This window comes from Rhinoraja longicauda, chromosome 1 (genome assembly GCF_053455715.1).
Source record: "Rhinoraja longicauda isolate Sanriku21f chromosome 1, sRhiLon1.1, whole genome shotgun sequence".
Lineage (NCBI taxonomy): Eukaryota > Metazoa > Chordata > Chondrichthyes > Rajiformes > Arhynchobatidae > Rhinoraja > Rhinoraja longicauda.
The window spans coordinates 38,967,500-38,988,861 of NC_135953.1; the positions used below are offsets into that span (position 1 = coordinate 38,967,500).

Below are 21,362 nucleotides of genomic sequence, written 5' to 3' on the forward strand. Positions count from 1 at the left end.
TCTTTGCAACCCTAACTACCTGTGACACCACTTTCAGGATACTATACCTGTATTCATAGGTCCCATTGCTCCACACACTCTCCAGGGCTTCTACCACTGAGATCCTGCTCTTGTTTGACTTCCCAAAATGCAACACCTCGCACTTATTGCATTAAACTCCGTTAGCCATTCCTCAGCCCACTTGCCCAACTAATCAAGCTTCTGCTGTAATTACTGATCATCATCACTATCTACGATACCACCTACTTTAGTATCGTATACAAGCTTACTAATAATGCTTTGTACATTCTCATCCAGATTGTTGATATAAACCATAAAAAGCATCGAGTACAGCACCAATGCCTGAGGCCCAATACTAGTCACAGGCTTCCAGTCCATGGCTGAGTTTCTGAGCAAAGTAGATGAAAAAGAGGTATTGTGTTTTCAAATACAAACTTCTGAACTCTAGGAACCATCCCTTTGAGTCTCAGAGGCATCCGCATATTGTCAGGGTTAGTTAAAATGGACATTGTCCATAAAAAGGTGTGTTGGAATTTCTAGACAAATGAGTTATGTCCATCAAAATACTGAATAAACAAAAAAATCAACAGTGCTTCTCAGTAGATTTGATCTGTCAGTACACCCACAAAAAATATGGAAAAATTCAGTAGATCCAACAGCATCTTAAATAACGAAGGTACAGTTTCAATCTTGTGCATTTACAACACCAACGCCATATTTTCCACACAAAATAAATGGCATTTGCATATGGGCAGATAGAAGGAAATGAAAACTGGAATTGAAATTAGTGTCCAAAATTGGCACTGCCTGGTTATGAAGAACTAACATGAGACATGATTTCTCATTAATGTTTTGCAATTTTTCCACTGCCAGATCATGGCATTGAAAGGAAACATGTTGAGCATTATTCCTACATTTATTGACAGCAAGGTGGTAGAAAGAGCAGAAAAGTTGCCAATGAAAATCCTTAAAGGGATAGGCTTGGTATCAGCCTGATTCTTCTTTGTCAATCAATTTGTAGATATTGGGCAGTTCCCTTTATAACAAAGCAAGATTAAACCATTTCATCAAAATACAGATAATCCAAGAGATTTTATGAAGAACGACCACATAAAAATCAATTCTTAATCTCACCTAAATGTGATCTTTCTTTGTAAACCTGCATAAGAGGTATAGCAACATGTGTGCAAGTAAGTGACAGAGTCAAGGTATGCAAGTCAGAGTACGTAAGCCTGTTGAGGATAATAGTACCAATCATTTTGTTTCAAAACATTTTTATGGGTGGTCCCAAAATCTGCTGCAGAATAGAAAGGCAAAGATGGGAAAGATATTGTTTATTTTAACATAAGAGTTTGACTCGCCGGCTCAATATACTGGTTGCTGATTTGAATGGACCAGAAAATAAGGTTAAAACTTTATTCTCCCAATGCTTTGATCTATGTTAATAATCAAAAGTACCTAAAAACTGATCCATGTTAGTCAATAGTCAATAGTCGTTTATTTGTCACATACACATAAATGTGTAGTGAAATGAAACATTACCCGCAGTTGAACAATAAGACCAATAAGAATAATCAATAAAAATGCAATAACACATACAATCACAAACTAACACCAAACAAAAAGAAACATCCATCACAGTGAGTCTCCTCCAGTCCCTCCTCACTGTGATGGAAGGCCACAATGTCTTTTCTCTTCCCCTGCCGTCTTGACACGCGGTCAGGCTGTTGGAGTTGCCACGTCGGGGCGGTCGAGACTCCCGACGTTGAAGCCCCCGCTGGGCGGTGAAAATCCCGCGGCCTATTCCAGGCCGCGCCGGACGGTGAAAGGTCCACGGCGGGCCGACCCAAGCCCCGCGATTTGGGACGGGCGAACACGCTGCCGCTGCCGGAGGTCCCGATGTCGGCCCCCATCCAGGGGCCTGCGGGCTTCCGACGTCCACGCGGCCCGCGCCGGAGCCTCCGGAGACGAGTCGCAGCCGCACCCGCAGCATCCGAAGGCAGCCAGCGCCGCAGGTGGTGAGTCCGGGCCGCGGGCTCTGCGAACCAGAGCCCCAGGTGGTCCCAGGTGCATGGCCGGTGGTAGGCCGCAACGGGAACGGGGACACGACACAGAAACAAAGGTCCCGTCTCCGTTCGGGAGAGAAAATTTTACAGTTCCCGTTCCCTCCCACCCTCCCCCCCCCCCCCCCCCCCCCCAAACATAACATACAAACCCTACACCATATTAAAACTACAATTCAGACAAAAACAACAAAAAACACAAAAGACAGACGGACTGCAGGCAAGCCGCAGCTGCGACGACAGCGCTGGCTCCTCCTCCGCATTAAGAAGTGGTTTTACAACATAATTGGAACCAGTTATGTTGTTGCAAACATTAATACTGGCAGAGTTCTCTAGTTTCCATTTACTTCATCCCATTAAGCATTTTTATAGCAAAGCTTAGGTAATAGGTATTAGGGTAATAGTTCCTGAAGAGCCATACAGTGTGGAAACAGGCCCTTCAATCTATGAAATTCTTTTTGCATTCTTTCCTGTTTAATAACATCCTTCCTCTAACGGGATGGCCAAAGCTGATCTTAGAGGTTTCTTCAATGTCCGGTCCACCTCCAATTTTAGTGTCATCTGCAAATTTCCTAATCATGCCAATTACCATCACATCCATATAATCAATATATATAATGAACAACATTGAAGCCTGCACTGGTCCCTGTGGCATAGCTCATGTTAAGGGCCTCCAGTTAACAAGAAGGTATAGAAGCTTGAAAGTGCATACCATCAGACTCAGGAACAGCTTCTTCCCCTCCCCTTCTGAACGGTCCTTCTATAAACTATGGTACTGTTCATTTCACCTCTATCCCATTCAGGATATTGAACATAATCTAAGCGACTGATGTGCTACAATGCTGAGCACTATAGTTTGCATTCTGTATCTTCCCCTTTTGTCTATCTATTGTACTTCGTTTGAACTGAACGGAGAGGGGCAAGGTTTTTTTTTACACGTAGTGAGTGCCTTGACGCGCTCCTGGGGATGATGGTGGAGGCAGATACGATAGTGGCATTTAAGAAACTTTTGGTTAGACCTGTGGATATGCAGGGGTTGGAGGGATATGGATTGTGTGCAGGTAGATACAAGGTGTTCGGCTGCGACATTGTGGGCCAAAGGGCCTGTTTTTGTGTTCTACTGTTCTATGTTTAACCTGTTTGTGGTATTGTCCAGCTATTGAAAACTATAAGCAAACCTTTCTGGTCAAAATTCGGCCCTGTGATCTCGCACCTACAATAACAAAATGTAATATTTTTATCATCACATACTTTGGTTTGTCTGACAATTGAATGGGTTGCCTAAATCATTCAGATTGGGTTCTTTCAGTACTCTTTCACTTTTTTATTATCATTGGCACTCGGGACGTTTGAAGAAATGGAAGGAATTGGCTGAGGTGGGACCAGACTCTGAGTCAGGGCAGGTGTCCAGCCTCTGCTCTGCTGAGTGGAATGCTGCATAAGAACCTCCACAGAGCCATGACAATGTCTGAGCTCCATCTGTCAGCAAAACTCTGCAGGTTTTGCAGCAGGATTTGCCCCCATCTCCTTACTAGCACTGCTTGCCTCTTCTTGTCTGATTTGAAGTGAATCATTTGCAGGGATCTGTGTACAGAAGTGAAAAGCTTAAAAGGGAACTCATGGGCTCAAATAAAATTCATTTTCCTTCCTGTTTTCTAACACCTGGCAGACATGGTTTCAATTTGTGGTGGTTTAAAAGTTAAGGTCAGCTTCTGGAATTCTGACTTTAATTACAGTGGGCATGATGGCCTATTTTGGTTTACTATTGAACTTGGCATCATTATGTGGTGCTTGTGTTGCCATATATCTCGGGTTGCCAAATGGGTGAGAGGGAACATAAAATCATTTGCTTTGAGATCAAGCAACTTCCAGGATTTAAGTAGACTAAAATTGTGAATTACATTTTAGTTTGATGTAGAAACATTGTAGAAATGGCGGCACAGTGATGCTGTGGTAGAGTTGCTACCTTGCAGCGCCCGAGACCTGAGTTCCATCCTGACTGTGGGTTTTGTCTGTGCGGAGTTTGTACCTTCTCCCTGTGACCACGCGTATTCCTCCGGGTGCTTGGTTTTCCTCCCAGATTCCAGACGTCCTTGGTGTGTCGGACGTGAAATGGGGGTAAAATAGAACTAGTGTACGGGTGATCGTTGATTGGCACAAGGGCCTGTTTCCACGCTGTATCTCTCCAGGCCTTCCCATCCTACTTTTGAGCTAAAGATTCTGGTCTACCTCTGCATTCTCTCAGCTTCCTCAATCCTCTGTTCCCTCCCCTGTCTGCTCTCTGGTTGTAGCCTGTTGTCAAAGGCCTGCTCAATTCTCCATCACACAGCTGCTTATTCTGGCTGATTGTGGCTAGGCATACGAGAAAAACATTTGATGATTGAGTCCTGCTGTTAAATTCAGCAGATCCGGAGGGAAACATGTTCTTGGTTCTCACACACAAAACCACATCTACTCTGCAACTCCATGATCCTTCCCTATAAACAACATTGAAATTAAAGACATAACAACTCGCCAGTCAGGCAGCATCAAAGATAGATATGTAGTGCTGGAGTAACTCAGCGGGCAAGCAGCACCTCTGGAGAAAAAGGATCGTTGATTTTTCGGGTCGAAGCCCTTCGGACTAAAAGTAGGATGAGGGGGGGAAGGGGCAAAGAGCTGGAGGCAAGAAGACCAAGACCAATCAAGGCTGGCCACAAATGACCTAAGGCAGGGTAGTGCCTGGTAAGCCCCTTGTTGGCGAAGGAACGTGTGATCTCAAGAGGGAAACAATGTGGAGAACTGTGGCATGATTAGGGTGGGTGGGGGGGGGGGGGGGGAGAGGTGGGAGGAGGGGAGAGGTGGGAGGAGGGGAGTGCAAGTAGAAGTTACTTAAAATTAGAGAATTCAATATTCATATCGCTGGGTTGTAAGTTGCCCAAGCAAAATTAGGTGCTATTCCTATAATTTCCATGGATCTCTTGGTTGCTAACCATTTTAACTTCTCTTCCTATTCTCATACTGACCTGAGCCTCCTTCATTGAGTGAGGCCACATGCAAACTGGAGGATAAGCACCTTGTATTCCACTTGTGCAGGAATCAACCTGATCTCCCGGTGGCTCAGCGCTACAACTCCCCCTCCCACTCCCAGTCTAATCTTTCGGTCATGGGCCTCCTCCATTGTCATAGTGAGGCCCAGTGATAATTGGAGGAACAGCATCTCATATTTCGCTTGGGCACTTTACACCCGAACAGTATGAACATTGACTTTTCTAACTTCAGATAGTTCCTCTGTCCTTCTCTTTCCCCTCCCCCTTCCCAGTTCTTCCACTCTCTTCCTGTCTCCTACTACATCCTATCTTTGTCCCGCCCCCTCCCCTGACATCAGTCTGAAGAAGGGTCTCGACCCGAAATGTCATCCATTCCTTCTCTCCTGAGATGCTGCCTGACCCGCTGAGTTACTCCAGCACTTTGTGTCTACCTTATATTCCACTTGGGTAGTTTATAATCCAACGGTGAGAACACTGAATTCTCCAATGCAACACCCCACCCCCCCCCAACACTTTTTGTTCCTCTCTTCCTTGTCTCACTTGGATGTGAACCTATTTCTCCTTTTCCACTGCCTACTGTCCCCTTGCACATATATTTCTTCCTCTTGCTTCACATTCTATTCCCCTTTTATGCTAAATCTCCTTATCGCACTGCCTCTTTGTTTTTTCATCTTTGCCCTTTGTCCATTCATCCTACTATCATAACCCTCCCCCCACCACATCCTTCACCTGTATCCATCTAATACTTGCCAAACTTTGTGCCACGCCCACCTCCCATCCAATTTTCTCCTCCCAACCACAATTAGTCTGAAGAAGCATCCTGACCTGGAAAGTGGCTTGCCCATGTTCTCCAGAAATGCTGCCTGACCTGCTGAGTTATTCCGTACTGAGTGTCTTTTTGTGTAAACTGGAATCTTCCGTTCCCTGTGCGTACGTTAGATTGTTTTCTGGTCCGTCAACTACTTAATTTACAAGGAGTGTAGTGTTAAAATAAACTCTTGTAGCCGTCCCAGGCCATTTCCCCATCTTTAAGGTCTCCTATTCACTACCTTAAATGGATTGAGTGCCACAATTCTTAGTGGCAAATTAAGCAGTCAGCTGAAGAATACTTGTTGGTGCTCCTATTAAAGCCTTTCCGTCTCCTTCAAGTTCTTTTCCTTAAAACACACCTATCTTGGTATTTGCATTCCAATGTATCCATAGAACAGTTGTGTGTGTGAGTGTGTTGTAAGGTTGTTGCATAATATCAGTTTTCTTTTGGGTTATCCTATCTCTGATTACAACCTGGCGCCAAGTTTTGTCCTCTTTTGTAGAGATAATAAAAGGCAACGAAGACCAATGTTGCGATCTCATTAGCAACAATAAACAGTCTATGTTGTTAAATGTGTTGATGCACACTATCTTTTTAAAGATTGTTTCAGCTGAGTAACTTCATATGTTAAATGGTTTATATGTGTTTCCTAAATCCGATTTTAATTTCAAATAATGAAACAAGGAGCACAGCTGAACATTTTGGTTTTCAAAATTCTTTAAATATTACTAATTACTGACTTCTGGGTAATTTTAAATATTTAATATGAAATACAAAATACTTAAATTGTGGGGGTGGAGAAGCTTTACAAGAAAGGTAGGCGGCACCGTAATTCTGTTTGTGGTGCATCATGCTACAAGTTTAAGTGGTTTAGACGTTGCACAAATTGAACACCACTGAAAGGCCCTGGCCAAGAAATAATTTTCATCTTGAGAGTCTGATCTGTGAGTAACCAAATCGTAAACTGAGTAGGTGATTATCTAACCCACTTCCGTACACAGTTCACTAGAGATAATGCTCATCTTCTGGAGGCTTTAGTAATTTAACGGAGATTCATTTGGTCATAAGTACAGTAGGGGTGTAGCATTTCTGCACATTGCAGAAATACGGCATCTGTAGCATACATGAGGCCAAATTATAGCAAGACAGTAGAACAGCAAGGAGTGAGAATTTGTGGAGGAACGTATTGCTTCGTCAAAATTAGTTTGCAAACCAAGAACTTGGTGTTGTGGAGGGGGCTGTCAGGGGAAAGTTATGTGGCCTGGTAGGTCTTGGGTTCACTTCTTTGGAGTATTTTCAATGATCTAGATCTTGAGTTGTCTTGCTGATTAAAACCTCTTCAGAGATTCTTTGACTCCAAAGAATTTTTGTTTATGTTATACCAGAGTATTTCTTCTAGACACAAAAAGGCCAGTCCTTCTGGCCTTTTTAAGGATAGTCATTTTATCTCATATTACTGCCAGTAATTTCCCACCCTAATAGGATGTTTATCCCTGTTAATCAAGCTGCCTGGTGAGTGAGGAACCTGTGGTAGAAATAATATAAATACATTGAGATACCAATCTTTGTGTTCGAGGAATTCCATTTCATTCCATCTTGACTAACATATCCTTGTTTTCCATCCTGCTACAAAATACATCCAATTAAATACTGAATCCATATTTCAGACGAGAACAAAGATTTCCATTCTGTATGCAAAAGTGCTATATTTAACATTTGAAATGCACAATTTGAAACACTAGCTTCTCATTTGGGGATATTTAGGGAACAGCCAAAGTCTGTTCATCTGTGGAAAATACTGGGATGGCAGCCAGTGTTCCTTCTGTCTTGTATAATTTCTTCATGTGTGCAAAAGTGGCCACGAATTAAGGGAGTGGATGCTGATTAAATGGCCCCCTGCTGCTCACTGTGGACTCCCAACATGTGGGAGGAGAAAAGTCATAGTCATATAGCGTGGAAAAAGGTCCTTCAATGTGCCCCATCCACACTACTCCCACCTGCCAGCATTTTGTCCATATCTCTGTAAACCTATCCTATCCATGCACCTATGTAAAAAGGGAATAATCTCCTGCTCTTGTGTCATTGGCAGTGAAAAAAAAGTATTCCTTTTAAAAGTTTAACAGTTCATGTATTTTCTTTATTAAAACTAAGTTTTACTGAAATGGTAATTACACTTAATGTACATTACCATTACCAAATAAATGTTCAATATTTTTAAGACCTATCCTCTGCATCAGATGTGTTTCACAGTGAAATGGAAAATTCTGACACATCTGATGCAGAGGGAATGTCTATGATTGCAAGTATTCTGGGGGGTGATTTCAGTGAGATATGCAGGGTTATATATGGATTAAGATTAAGATACAAGTCAGTATTTCATTTCAATATTTTGTTTCGCATGTATAATTTACTTCATTTCAATATATTTGTTTATATATGAACCAGTGTTTAAATTTCATTAATTTTTTTTAAATACATTTTCAATATTTTTTGAAACTCTGGAACATTGCAACAGATGCGACATTATACTATTTTGCCAATGGGTAAAGCTCTGGGCAGAGTTTTGTTGGCTGCTGATGCTTTCTTATGTTTTGGGAGTAGATGCACTGTTGCTATATGCTGCTGCCATGCTGTATGCTGCAGAGTTACCTGCATTGGTCCTACATTACCAGTGCAGGCATGTATGGCAGAACGGGTAATTGCTGGAGGTCAAGAAACGGCCTGCATTTCCAATCTCTGGGTTCTTAACACAAGGCTGTTGCTGACATTCACCATACCTGGGTTCTCTCTAGTTTTGGCTGGAGTCATTTAAATATGTTATTGAAATTATTTGTTGTTTTGGTATAGTAGAGTATTTTTTGATGTTGCTGCAAATGCTACCACTTTTGAGGCAGTCAGCAACAGGAGGTCCTTTTTTGAGGGCAGCCGTTCTCAAGCTAAACAACAGTGTCTCATACAATTAAGCATTTTGCATATTATCATTTCTAGACAGTGGAGGCCAATTCTCTGAATGTATTCAAGAGAGAGCTAGATAGAGCTCTTAAGGATAGCGGAGTCAGGGGGTATGGGGAGAAGGCAGGAACGGGGTACTGATTGAGAATGATCAGCCATGATCACATTGAATGGCGGTGCTGGCTCGAAGGGCCGAATGGCCACTCCTGCACCTATTGTCTATTGTCTATCTAACTCCACCACCACCCCTGCCAGTGAGTTCTAGGCACCCACCACCCTTTGTGTACACATCTTGTTTAAACTTTGCCCCTCTCACCTTAAAGATCTGCCCTCTTGTCCTTGACATTTCCACCCTGGAGATTATTTTTTTTTACTATCCACCATACCTACACCATTCATAATTTCATGATCAACTGGTCTCCCCTCAGCCTCCGACACTCCAGAGAAAGCAATGCAAGTTTGTCCAATCTTTCCCTACAGCTAATACTATCTAACCCTAGCAGCATCCTCTTTTGCACCCTTTCCAAAGTTTCTATATCTTTGCTGTAATGAGGCCACTAGATCTAAATGCAATCCTTCAAATGCGACCTAACAAAAATTTTATAGAGCTGCAGTATGTCTTCCTGTCTCTTATACTCTGCCAACTACTCCAAAGGCAGAGTAGGATCAAATAGATAATGAGTTACTGGCTTCTGTACCAAATGTTTTTAGATTATTTTTCTGTAAATACAGATAATTAACGTTAAAAAAACTTTTTTTAATTGCAGATAATGTAACAATTACAAAATCACACTTTTTAGTAATTGACTAATTAGTACAAGCATAGCCTTAATTGTGTAGGAGTTATGTAATGAAAAATTAGGTCATTTCATTTTTATATGTTTGCTATTCAAAACAGTATAAACTTTCATTTAGTCACAGTATGATTTATCTAATAGCGTTTAATTATGCATCACTTTCTAAAACCAAAATAAATGGAAAAAACAAAGACTCAATTGCACTTTTTCACTTTCAGAGCACGGGAAACTTCATTTCACTGGAAAAGGGCATAGTGTTTATTTGCGTATCCACTATTATAACTTCATAATTTCTAATAAAACAGTATCTCTAAGATTGGCAGAACATGTAGAAAATGGTCAGTAAAGCTTGTACAACTTGAGCAGGGAGGAAATGTTAAGCTCTTAAAAAAATTCATCCAATCCGATTCTAGTAACTGTACCTTAAACAGGATGTAAAGGACCCGGACACAGTGTTGAAAAGAAAAATCAGAATAATTTTGCGGAAGTGGTTTGTGGCTATGAGATGATACTGAGAGACGAAAGTTGTTTATTTTGTAGCAAAGAAGATTGAACAAAGATTGATAGCGAGATACAGGTTTAGGACGTTTGTCCAGGGTAGCTGTTTGCCTTAATTTCCATGTTTACATTAGCCTGGTGCCCATCAGCCAAAATGGCTTGTAGGTATGGTCAGTGTGGCCTGCATTTGCCTTCTGTGTAAACACCTAAAGCTGAACCCTCAAGCCAAGGACTAGAGATAAGATAACAAGGAACCACGTCAGGATTGATTTCATGTACTGGTGCAAGTCGAGATCTAGATTGGACCACCTTTAGCAGATTCATGATGCATGCAATCATACACCAAAACCTAGAGTGGAAAGCCGTATTAGAAGTGTGAATGGTTTAGGTGCAGCAAGATCTGTATAGCAATTGTGTCCTTGTACATGACAAGAAGTATCTAATAATTATGGTTGAAATAATAGACAATAGACAATAGACAGGTGCAGGAGGAGGCCATTCGGCCCTTCGAGCCAACACAGCCATTCAATGTGATCATGGCTGATCATTCTCAATCAGTACCCCGTTCCTGCCTTCTCCCCATTCCCCCTGACTCCGTTATCCTTAAGAGCTCTATCCAGCTCTCTCTTGAATGCATTCAGAGAATTGGCTTCCACTGCCTTCTGAAGCAGAGAATTCCACAGATTCACAGCACTGACTGAAATTTTTTTCCCTCATCTATGTTCTAAATGTCCTACCCCATATTCTTAAACTGTGGCCCCTTGTTCTGGATTCCCCCAACATTGGGAACATGTTTCCAGCCTCTAACGTGTCCAACCCCTTAATAATCGTATAAGTTTTGATAAGATTTCCTCTCATCCTTCTAAATTCCAGTGTATACAAGCCTAGTCGCTCCAGTCTTTCAACATATGATAGTCCCGCCATTCTGGGATTTTTAAAAAAAAATTTTTAATTAATTTTTGAAAAGCATATGTACAAATAGAAATCAAAGACACATTTGTTACAGAGTTCTTACATAGCTTCAATTAAAAAAATTTTAAAGAGAGAAAATTAAAAAAATAAAGAAGAAAGGAAAAAAAAAAAGGATGAAAAAAAACCCAAAAAACTATAAACTATTGGGAAGAGAGAATAAGAGGATTTTAAAAAAAAAGATATAACTATAAAAATTAAAGGGAATAGATCCGGGAGACAATAACCACAGTTGTACATCCAACCCCTAACTCAAGTTTCAACTTTTAATTTAAAAATTTTATTTTAGTCCTGTGCCAAACCCATTTACTTTTCTAAAAATTCAATAAATGGAGACCATATTTTTAAAAATAACTCAGGTTTGTCAATTAAGTCAAATCTCATTTTTTCCAAATGAAGGGTCTCTGTCATTTCCGTAGTCCACATTTTAATTGTGGGGGTTATTGGTTTATTCCAAAATTTAAGTATTAATTTTTTCGCAGTTATTAGACTGTAATCAAGAAAATGTACCTGACTTGTTGTAAAGTTTGTAGTATGTTCTGATAATCCTAATATAATTAATTTTGGATCCATATCCAATTGCTGGTTAATGACTTTAGAAACTATTTTTTAAATCTCCAACCAGAAGTTTTGCATTTTTATACAAGTTACGAAAATATGAGTTAAATTAGCTTCTTGAAATTGACATTTATCACAAATAGGAGAGATGTAAGGAAAAATCCTATTTAATTTCGTCTTCGAATAATGTAACCTATGTATTATTTTAAATTGTATTAAGGAATGTCTAGTATTTAATGAACATTGGTGTATATGTTGTAAACTTTCATCCCATATATCTTGCATTATGAGTTGATTCAATTCGTCCTCCCATGCTCGTCTATAAGATTCTGATGACGGAATGTCAGTGTCTAGGAGAGTATTATAAATAAAGGATATTAATTTATTTGAATTATAATGTCGATTCAGGCATACATCAAGTGTTTCTGGACCTCTAAACTTGTATTCCTGCATGTGTAATTTTACATAATCTCTAAGTTGTAAATATCTAAAATAATTATTAACATGTAATCCGTACTTCTGCTGTAAATCCTGAAAAGAAAGAAAAGTTCCCTTATGATAAAGATCTCCCACCCTTTTAATTCCATAGCTTTTCCATTGAGCAAATCCTCTATCTAAAACAGACGGTTTAAAAGAAGGAAAACAGATAATTTACTCAATTTTAACGCAAGATTTAATTGTTTCCAGGTACGGATAACACTGTGTATAATGGGATTACCTCCATATGTTTTTTTATTTAAATTTATTGGAGCTAAGAGGATCGCACCAATATCAAATGGTAAACAATCCTCTTTCTCCATCTTTAACCAATCCGGTTGTTGATCAGAATCATCCAACCAGCAGGTTATATTTTTAATATTAACCGCCCAATAATAAAATAAGAAGTTAGGTAAGGCAATTCCTCCATTAGTTTTAGACTTACATAGAGGTGTTTTATTTATTCTATGAGTCTTGTAGTCCCAAATAAAATTAGTAACAATTGAATCAATTTTTAAAAAAAACTTTTTTGGAAGATAGATCGGAATTGCTTGAATTAACCTAGTAAACCTACGCTGCATGTCCTCAATAGCAAGAATATCCTTCCTCAAATTTGGAGACCAAAACTGCACACAGTACTCCAGGTGCGGTCTCACTAGAGCCCTGTACAATGCAGAAGGACCTCTTTGCTCCTATACTCAACTCCTCTTGTTATGAAGGCCAACATTCCATTGGCTTTCTTCACTGCCTGCTGTACCTGCATGCTTCCTTTCAGTGACTGACGCACTAGGACACCCAGATCTCGTTGTACGTCCCCTGTTCCTAACTTGACACCATTCAGATAATACTCTGCCTTCCTATTCTTACCACCAAAGTGGATAACCTCACACTTATCCACATTAAACTGCATCTGCCATGCATCCGCCCACTGACACAACCTGTCCAAGTCACCCTGCAACCCTAAAATGGGAGTAGCCCTCTGATATAGTTTGGATTATAATTCTGACCAATGCTCAAACCTTTATAACACAACAATAGTAAATATTGCAAGGACTGGTAACATGTTATGGGCAAAGGATATGTGGAGAATGTTTTGCAGAAACCATTTTAGTTTAGTTTAGAGATACAGTGCAGAAATGGGCCCAGCGGCCCACCGAGTCTGCACCGACCAGCAATCCCCGCACGTTAACACTATCCTACACACACTTGGGACAATTTACAATTATACCAAGTCAATTAACAAACAAACCTGCAATTTTTTGGAGTGTGGAAGGAAACCGGAGCATCCGGAGAAAACCTACGTGGTATCAGGGAGAACTACAAACTCTGTACAGAGAGCATCCATAGTCAGGATTGAACCCGGGTCTCCGGTGCTGTAAAGCAGCAACTCTTCCGCTGCGCCACCTCTTTAATTTCATTTGTATAACAACTAAAACATTAAAATATTCCAAGATATGTTCGCTCAATGTTCAATTTACGCAGGCAGTTGTGAATCTGAAGCTTGCTAACTGTAAGGGAAGTGGAACCTAATCTTGAGGGCTTTTGAAAGGGAATTGGGGAGACATTTGCAGAAAAAGTTATTTATAGGCACATGAAGGAAAATAGAGGAGTGGGACTGCTCTGTTGGGAAATAACATGGGCTCGAACCGCCCCTTGTGCTGGCTCGAGGGGTCGGGTAGCCTACTCCTGCACCTATTTTCCGTGTTTTTCTGTGTTTAACAGTTCTTTAATTCATTCCTCGTATGTCCATTGACATTTTAATTTTAGAAAGTAAATCCCATTGACTTAATTGGGTACCTTTTTAATTCTCTAAGTAATGTAATTTCATAGTTACAGAGGCGCACAGCACGGAAACCTGCCCTTGTTGACCAAGGTGCCCCATTTACAGTAGTTCCACCTGCTCATGTTCAGTCCATATCCCTTTAAACTTTTCAATGTACCTGTTCAAATGTCTTTTAAATATTATTTGTAGTAGGGGAAAAAGATGAACTATATTTACATACTTGCTAAATTTGTAACTTGCGCATTTAAACAAAAACAAATGGTTTTAAACTTGAGTTTTCCAAATCAATTTCCATTGGGGATGACACTCCAAAGTGTATTTAAATAATTTATTATTAGTCATGTGGCTAATTGCTTACAGTAGAATTGCCTGAATAATTGAGCACATGAATATATTATGTGTGTACTCCTTCTCGTGTTAATCCTCTTTTCCATAAGGCTTTGATTCTTGCTGTGTTTTAATCCCACGAGCACACCGATTTTAAAGATGTCTTTCAGTGAAACTGGGCAGTATCATTGGAGGTGATTCTTGAGAAGTGATTCTGACAGGGATTCCAATTTTTCTCAATTTATAATGTTTGAGTGCATTAGATGGACTAAATGTACCATGGTGAAACCTAAAAATACATTAGTTGGTTAATTTCAAGATTAGAATGTTGTCAATTAATACTGAGGCTCACTTTTTAATAATAAGTAAAATGGGATTTCAATGTCTGTTTCCATTACTGTTAATTCAGCTATGTTTAGATTGGAAAATATATCAGTGTTTTGAATTATTGTTATTTAAATAAGCACAGGTGCTTTTGAGTAGTAAAAGAAGGAATTGTTTTCTTTTAAATTCAATGACGGACTTTTGAATTGAGTAGACTGCACTTGTTCGATAGGCCAAATGCATATGGACAATCTGCAGCATCTTTCATTTGTATGTAACAATTAAAACTTTAAAATATTCCAAGATATTTTCAGTCAACATTCAACACATAGTCGACTCAATTTGTAATTCAGCCATTGAATTTTTTCAGTAAGATTGGACACATAAATATGAGAGATTAGACCAGGTGATCTTAAAAACTGACCGTTGAGTGTTAAGAAGCAAAATATCATCTCGTATACGAAGCAACATCTCATATTTTGCTTGGGCAGCTTACAGCCGAGAGGTACGATTATTGGTTTCTCCAAGCAACCTCAGTATATCCTCTCTCTCCATCCCTCCCCCACCCAAGTCGCACCAACTTCCTGTTTTCACCCAACACACAGCTAACATTGGCCTGTTTCCCTTATCATCGTTACTTTTTTGCATATCTTTCATTCATTGTTCTTTACCTCTCTGCATCATTGTCTATATCTTGTTTCCCTTTCTCCTGACTAGTCTGAAGAAGGATCTCGACCCGAAACATCGCCCATTCCTTCTCTCCAGAGATGCTGCCTGTCCCGCTGGGTTACTCCAGCTTTTTGTGTCTATGATCATTTTGTGAGTTTACTTGAGTTCTCTAGCTATTCACATTTTCACTCTTCCTAGTCATAGGTAATAGTGTTACCCTACACTGCCCCTGTATTTCTCACTTCCCTTCAGGTTCTTAAGCGGTGGGAAAATGCCTTGTATTGCCCAGAACATTTGGACTGCAGTCATGGCTGCAATGTACAGTGTGTAACCTTCTGACAATATTGTCTTCTACCATGTGCCTCTCTTGCTCCTCAATTCACCCACCTGTACTGTGGAGCCATAATCAACTTCCGTAACTTCCCTGCAATCTTTTCATCTAATCAGGCAGCAGGTACCTCATCTTGGTTGGACAAAACCATCTGATAAAAATCACTGTTGCTGTGGCCCTATAGGTCAAATCAAGCTCTCGGGTTCATTAACATGGCTTTCCTGTTCTTGCATTTAACACAAAAGATTTTGGTTTAAAGGGAAAACTTAAAAATGTCCCTCTTTTGCAGGTGAATCCACTTCTGGAAGCATTTGGGAATGCTCAGACTGTGATGAATGACAACAGTAGCAGATTTGGGAAATATATTCAGCTGAGATTTCACAGTACTGTAGGTAAAAAGGAACACCTTTTAAGGAAATCTGAGCACAATTTAATGTGAAGCTGTATTTTGTAACAATTCATTTAACAATATCTATTAAGTATATACCTCTTGCAATATTTTTTTTAAAATCTCCCAATGTAGTAATTGTACATATAAAACTCCCATATAAACCTATCGCATATTGGAATAACAATATGGAAATTGTATCAGTTTCCCCTTGTGTCCTTCCCATGCTGCTTTTGTGTGGCTATTATAATTTACATTAGCCTGGTGCCCATCAGCCAAAATGGCTTGTAGGTATGGTCAGTGTGGCCTGCATTTGCCTTCTGTGTAAACACCTAAAGCTGAACCCTCAAGCCAAGGACTAGAGATAAGATAACAAGGAACCACGTCAGGATTGATTTCATGTACTGGTGCAAGTCGAGATCTAGATTGGACCACCTTTAGCAGATTCATGATGCATGCAATCATACACCAAAACCTAGAGTGGAAAGCCGTATTAGAAGTGTGAATGGTTTAGGTGCAGCAAGATCTGTATAGCAATTGTGTCCTTGTACATGACAAGAAGTATCTAATAATTATGGTTGAAATAATAGACAATAGACAATAGGTGCAGGAGGAGGCCATTCGGCCCTTCGAGCCAACACAGCCATTCAATGTGATCATGGCTGATCATTCTCAATCAGTACCCCGTTCCTGCCTTCTCCCCATTCCCCCTGACTCCGCTATCCTTAAGAGCTCTATCCAGCTCTCTCTTGAATGCATTCAGAGAATTGGCTTCCACTGCCTTCTGAAGCAGAGAATTCCACAGATTCACAGCACTGACTGAAATTTTTTTCCCTCATCTATGTTCTAAATGTCCTACCCCATATTCTTAAACTGTGGCCCCTTGTTCTGGATTCCCCCAACATTGGGAACATGTTTCCAGCCTCTAACGTGTCCAACCCCTTAATAATCGTATAAGTTTTGATAAGATTTCCTCTCATCCTTCTAAATTCCAGTGTATACAAGCCTAGTCGCTCCAGTCTTTCAACATATGATAGTCCCGCCATTCTGGGATTTTTTAAATTTTTTTTTAAATTAATTTTTGAAAAGCATATGTACAAATAGAAATAAAAGACACATTTGTTACAGAGTTCTTACATAGCTTCAATTAAAAAAATTTTAAAGAGAGAAAATTAAAAAAATAAAGAAGAAAGGAAAAAAAAAAAAAAAGAAAAAAAAGGAAGAAAAAAAACCCAAAAAACTATTGCATTTCAGTTGAGGTATCCTTCCAGAGTCAGTACATAAGTAATGAGGCATATGTAGATGGTTAAGAGGTAGCAACTATATGCTCTCAAAGACAAAGTTATTATAGCGATCTGAATGATTCCATCCACTGAATTGGTAAGTCAATTTAACTTGTGTGAATTGATGCTTTCATCCAGTAAAAGGTGCTAAAATTAACGAATATCTACTGGAGAAGTCCCGAGTTGTGCATCAGGATGAAGGCGAGAAAAACTTCCATATTTTCTACTATATGTTTGCTGGAATATCTGCTGCTGACCAGGAGGTCTATGGACTTTTGGAACCCAAGTTCTACAGGTAATGCTTTATTTACAAAGCTCATTGCCTACATTTATCCGTGTTGTCAAGTCAAAGAAAATTATTTGAAAAATTCAAAAGGAAAAGGCTATGTAATGTACCAATCTTGACATGTTGTAGTGACACCAGGTGTTAAAAACTAAAAGGCACTTCATTGGAGGTCAAATCTACAAGCTTTTCAATGCTGCACATCCATTTGAAAGGGCAGTAAAATGTCATAGCTCACTGAAGAAAATCGTATAACAGGTTACTAGACAGAACTCGCATGCATGATTATGTAAGTAATGGCTTGCATAAGGCAATGGTAATAAATCTGCTTGCTGCAGGAAAATGAAAAACTGCATTATGCTAGGTGTTGTCAGTGGTTCTAGAGCAGCTGCAGGTGTTCAGCTGCAGGCAGGCAAGTTTATCCTGGATTTACTGGTGCAGCTGTAGCTCTGGGATGAGTGAGGTGACGGTTGCCAATTGCTCTGCTCCATTGCAGAGCTCCATGTGGAGTTGGTCAGACAGCCAGCTGGCATTGAGTGTAGGAAGGAACCAGAGATGCTGGATTAAACCGAAGATATACATAAAGCTGGATAACTCAGCAGGTCAGACAGCATCTCTGGCGAAAAGGAATAGGTGATGTTTCGAGTTGAGACCCTTCTTCAATCGGCATGGAATCAGAATCCCCATTCATCTAAATTAAGAAATTAAGATTTAGATGAATGGGGATTGCATAGGAAAAAGCAACTTTGGTTACTGAATTGTTATGTAATTGATTTTATATTATTGTCTTTTATTTATTAGCTGTACTGAGCTTTTAATGTTATTTTTAATCTTCACAATTTGGTCTTTAATTATTTCTTACAATTGTGTTGCTTTTTAAATCCTTTGGAATATCAGGGGCATTTGAAAATGTTTAGCCTCAGATGCTTTTTAATGGGATTGAGTCTCAGTCACCAGCCCTTCCTCCAATCAAAAGCTTGGAGTGTTTGAAGGGCAGGATCCTGGCAGTGTGGTCCCTGTGGCCTCCCTGACTGGATTTGGAAGGCCCCTTGTGATTAGCTGCCTGTACGTGGGGTGGCACGGTGGCATAGCAGTACCGTTGCTGCCTTACAGTGCCAGAGTCCGTAGCTCGATCCTGATTACGGAGTTTGTACATTCTCCCCGTGACCTGTGTGGGCTTTCTCTGGGAGCACCAGTCTCCTCCCACACAACAAAGATGTACAGGTTTGTAGGTTAATTGGCTTGGTAAAATTGTCCCTAATGGGCACAGGATGGTGTCAGTGTGTGTGGATCGCCGGTTGGTACAGAGTCGGTGTGTCGAAGGGCTTGTTTCCACACTATCTCTGAACTGAACTACCATTGAAAGTTATTACAGGTGTGGCGGGTAGTGGTCAGAATTGTGTATTCTTGGACTAACTGTTATTCTGTCAAGGCCCCAGCAATCTTCCCCCATGAAGGATAGTGAGATCAGAAAGGGGTTTGTGCATTCTAGGGTATGTAGATATCAAGAAGGAAATGGTGTTGGGTTTCTTGAAGAGTATTAACGTGGATAGCTTCCCAGGACCTGATGGGATCTATCCCAGGTTAATGAGAGAGGCAAGAGACAAAATTGCTAATCTCTGTATCCTCTTTAGCCACAGGCAAGGTCCCAGGGGACTGATGGATAGCCAATGTCATTCCTTGAAGTGGGCATTATAGACTAACTAGGAAATGAGTCTAGAGAACTTTGCATCAATGGTAGGGAGGTTATTAGAGATTATTTTTAGAGAAACTATTTACTCGCAACTCGTGATAGTCAGCTTTACTTTCATAGGGCAGATGATGTCTTACAAATGATTGCATTTTTGGAGGAGATGATTGAGGTTAGGGCAGTGGATGATGTCTACATGGATTTTAGTAAAGCATTTGACAAGGTCTCTCATGGCATGGTAGGCTGATCCTGGTGATTATAGCACATGGGATCAACAGAGACTTGGTAGATTATGTTCAAAATTGGCTTGACCATAGAAGACAGAAGGTAATGGTGGAGGAACATTATTCTGGTTGAAGGTCTCTGAGCAGTGGTGTTCTGCAGGGATAAGTGCTGGACCCTTGTTGGGATATAAAGGATTTGGATAAAAATATACATTATTAGTAAGTTTGATTTGCTAGGCTTAAAAAAATTAGGCAGTAAGTTTGCAGACGGCCTAAAAATTGACGAGGCTGTGGAAAGGAAGGAAAGTTATCAAAGAATGCAATAGAAGGTATCACAAAATGCTGGAGGTCAGGCAGCATCTAGGAGAGAGGAAATGGGTGACAGTCTGAAGAAGGGTCTCAACCAGAAACGTCACCCATTCCCTCTCTCCTAGATGCTGCCTGACCTGCTGAGTTACTCCAGCATTTTGTGATACCTTCGGTTTGTACCAGCATCTGCAGTTATTTTCCTACACAAAGAATGCAATAGGATATAGATCAGTTAGAAAATAATGGAGTAATGGCAGATTCATTTTAATTGAGGTGTTGCACTTTGTGAGGTCAAATGTAAGTGTGAATCATACAGTTAATGGCAAGACCTAAGGGAACATTGGCATGCAGAAGAAATTTGGGATACAACTCATAACTGTGAAAATAGTCATGCACGTAGATGAGAGGTGTGACATACCTGCCTTTATTGGCCAGTACATTGATAGTTAAAAATTGGGAAGCCATGTTGCAACAATATTAAACTTTAGTTAGGAGTTGGAGTATTGTTTGTAGTTCTGGTTACTGCATTACAGGAAGGATAGAGGCTTCGGTAAGGATGTAGAAGAGGTCACCTTTTCTTGAATCATAAAACTTTCAGGAGATGTTGAACAAATATTGTTTTCTCCGGAGCGTCAGAGGCTGAGGGATGACCTGATTGAAAGCTTCTTTTTCCACAGGGTGGTAATACCAAATGTTAGAGGGCATAGATTTAAGGTGAGAGGATAACGTAGATTAAATTTGCAAGGCAAGATTTTTTTCTGGGTTTTTTTCTGTCCTGAATCTTCTCCATTGCCAGAGTGAGGCAAACTAGAGGAACAGCACTTCATATTCCACTTGGGTAGCTTACAACCCAGTGATATGAACATTGAATTCTCAAACTTTCGGTAAACTCTCACAACCCCACACCCCTCCCTCCTCCACTGACCAGTGCTGGAATCGCACCTATTTCTCCCTTCCCCCCTCCCTCTCCTCCTGCATTCCTTCCTCTGGCTTCACAATCTGCAACTCTTCAATCATCTTCATCAATGGAGTTTGCCCCACATTTCCAAAGACTTGCAGGTTTGTAGGTTAATTGGCCTCTGTAAATTGTCCCTAGTGTGTAGGATAGAACTAGTGTATGGGTGATTGGTCGTCAGCGTGGACTCGGTGGGCCGTAGGGCCTGGTTCCACTGTATCTTTAAACTTAAAAAATGAAACATTCGGTTTCACACCTTCTGCTTTAATCTCTGGCCTTTGTTCCAACCATCTGCATATTTAAAAAACCCCATTTGCCTTTGTCCACCTATTACCTGCCACAGTTTATCATCCTCTCCTCTCTTCCAGCTTCCATTACCCCCCCCCCCCCCAATCAGTGCAATTTTAGATTTGGAGATACAGCGCAGAAACGGGCCCTTCGGCCCACCGGGTCGGCGCCGCCCAGCAATCCCCGCACATTAACACTATCCTACACCCACTAGGGACAATTATTTTACATTTACCCAGCCAATTAACCTACAAACCTGTACATCTTTGGAGTGTGGGAGGAAACCAAAGATCTCGGAGAAAACCCACGCAGGTCACGGAGAGAACGTACAAACTCCGTACAGTACAGCGCCCA

At 40.5% G+C, this 21,362-nt stretch overlaps 1 protein-coding gene across 1 annotated transcript in view; it reads left to right on the forward strand.

The window, feature by feature from the left end:
- Positions 1-21,362, forward strand: part of LOC144593624 (myosin-IIIb) — a 109,401-nt gene that overhangs the window by 23,513 nt on the left and 64,526 nt on the right. The window contains exons 5-6 of the mRNA XM_078399932.1: positions 15,878-15,980; positions 17,398-17,554. Of these exons, the coding sequence (XP_078256058.1) occupies positions 15,878-15,980; positions 17,398-17,554 (260 nt within the window). The remainder of the gene's footprint in view (positions 1-15,877; positions 15,981-17,397; positions 17,555-21,362) is intronic.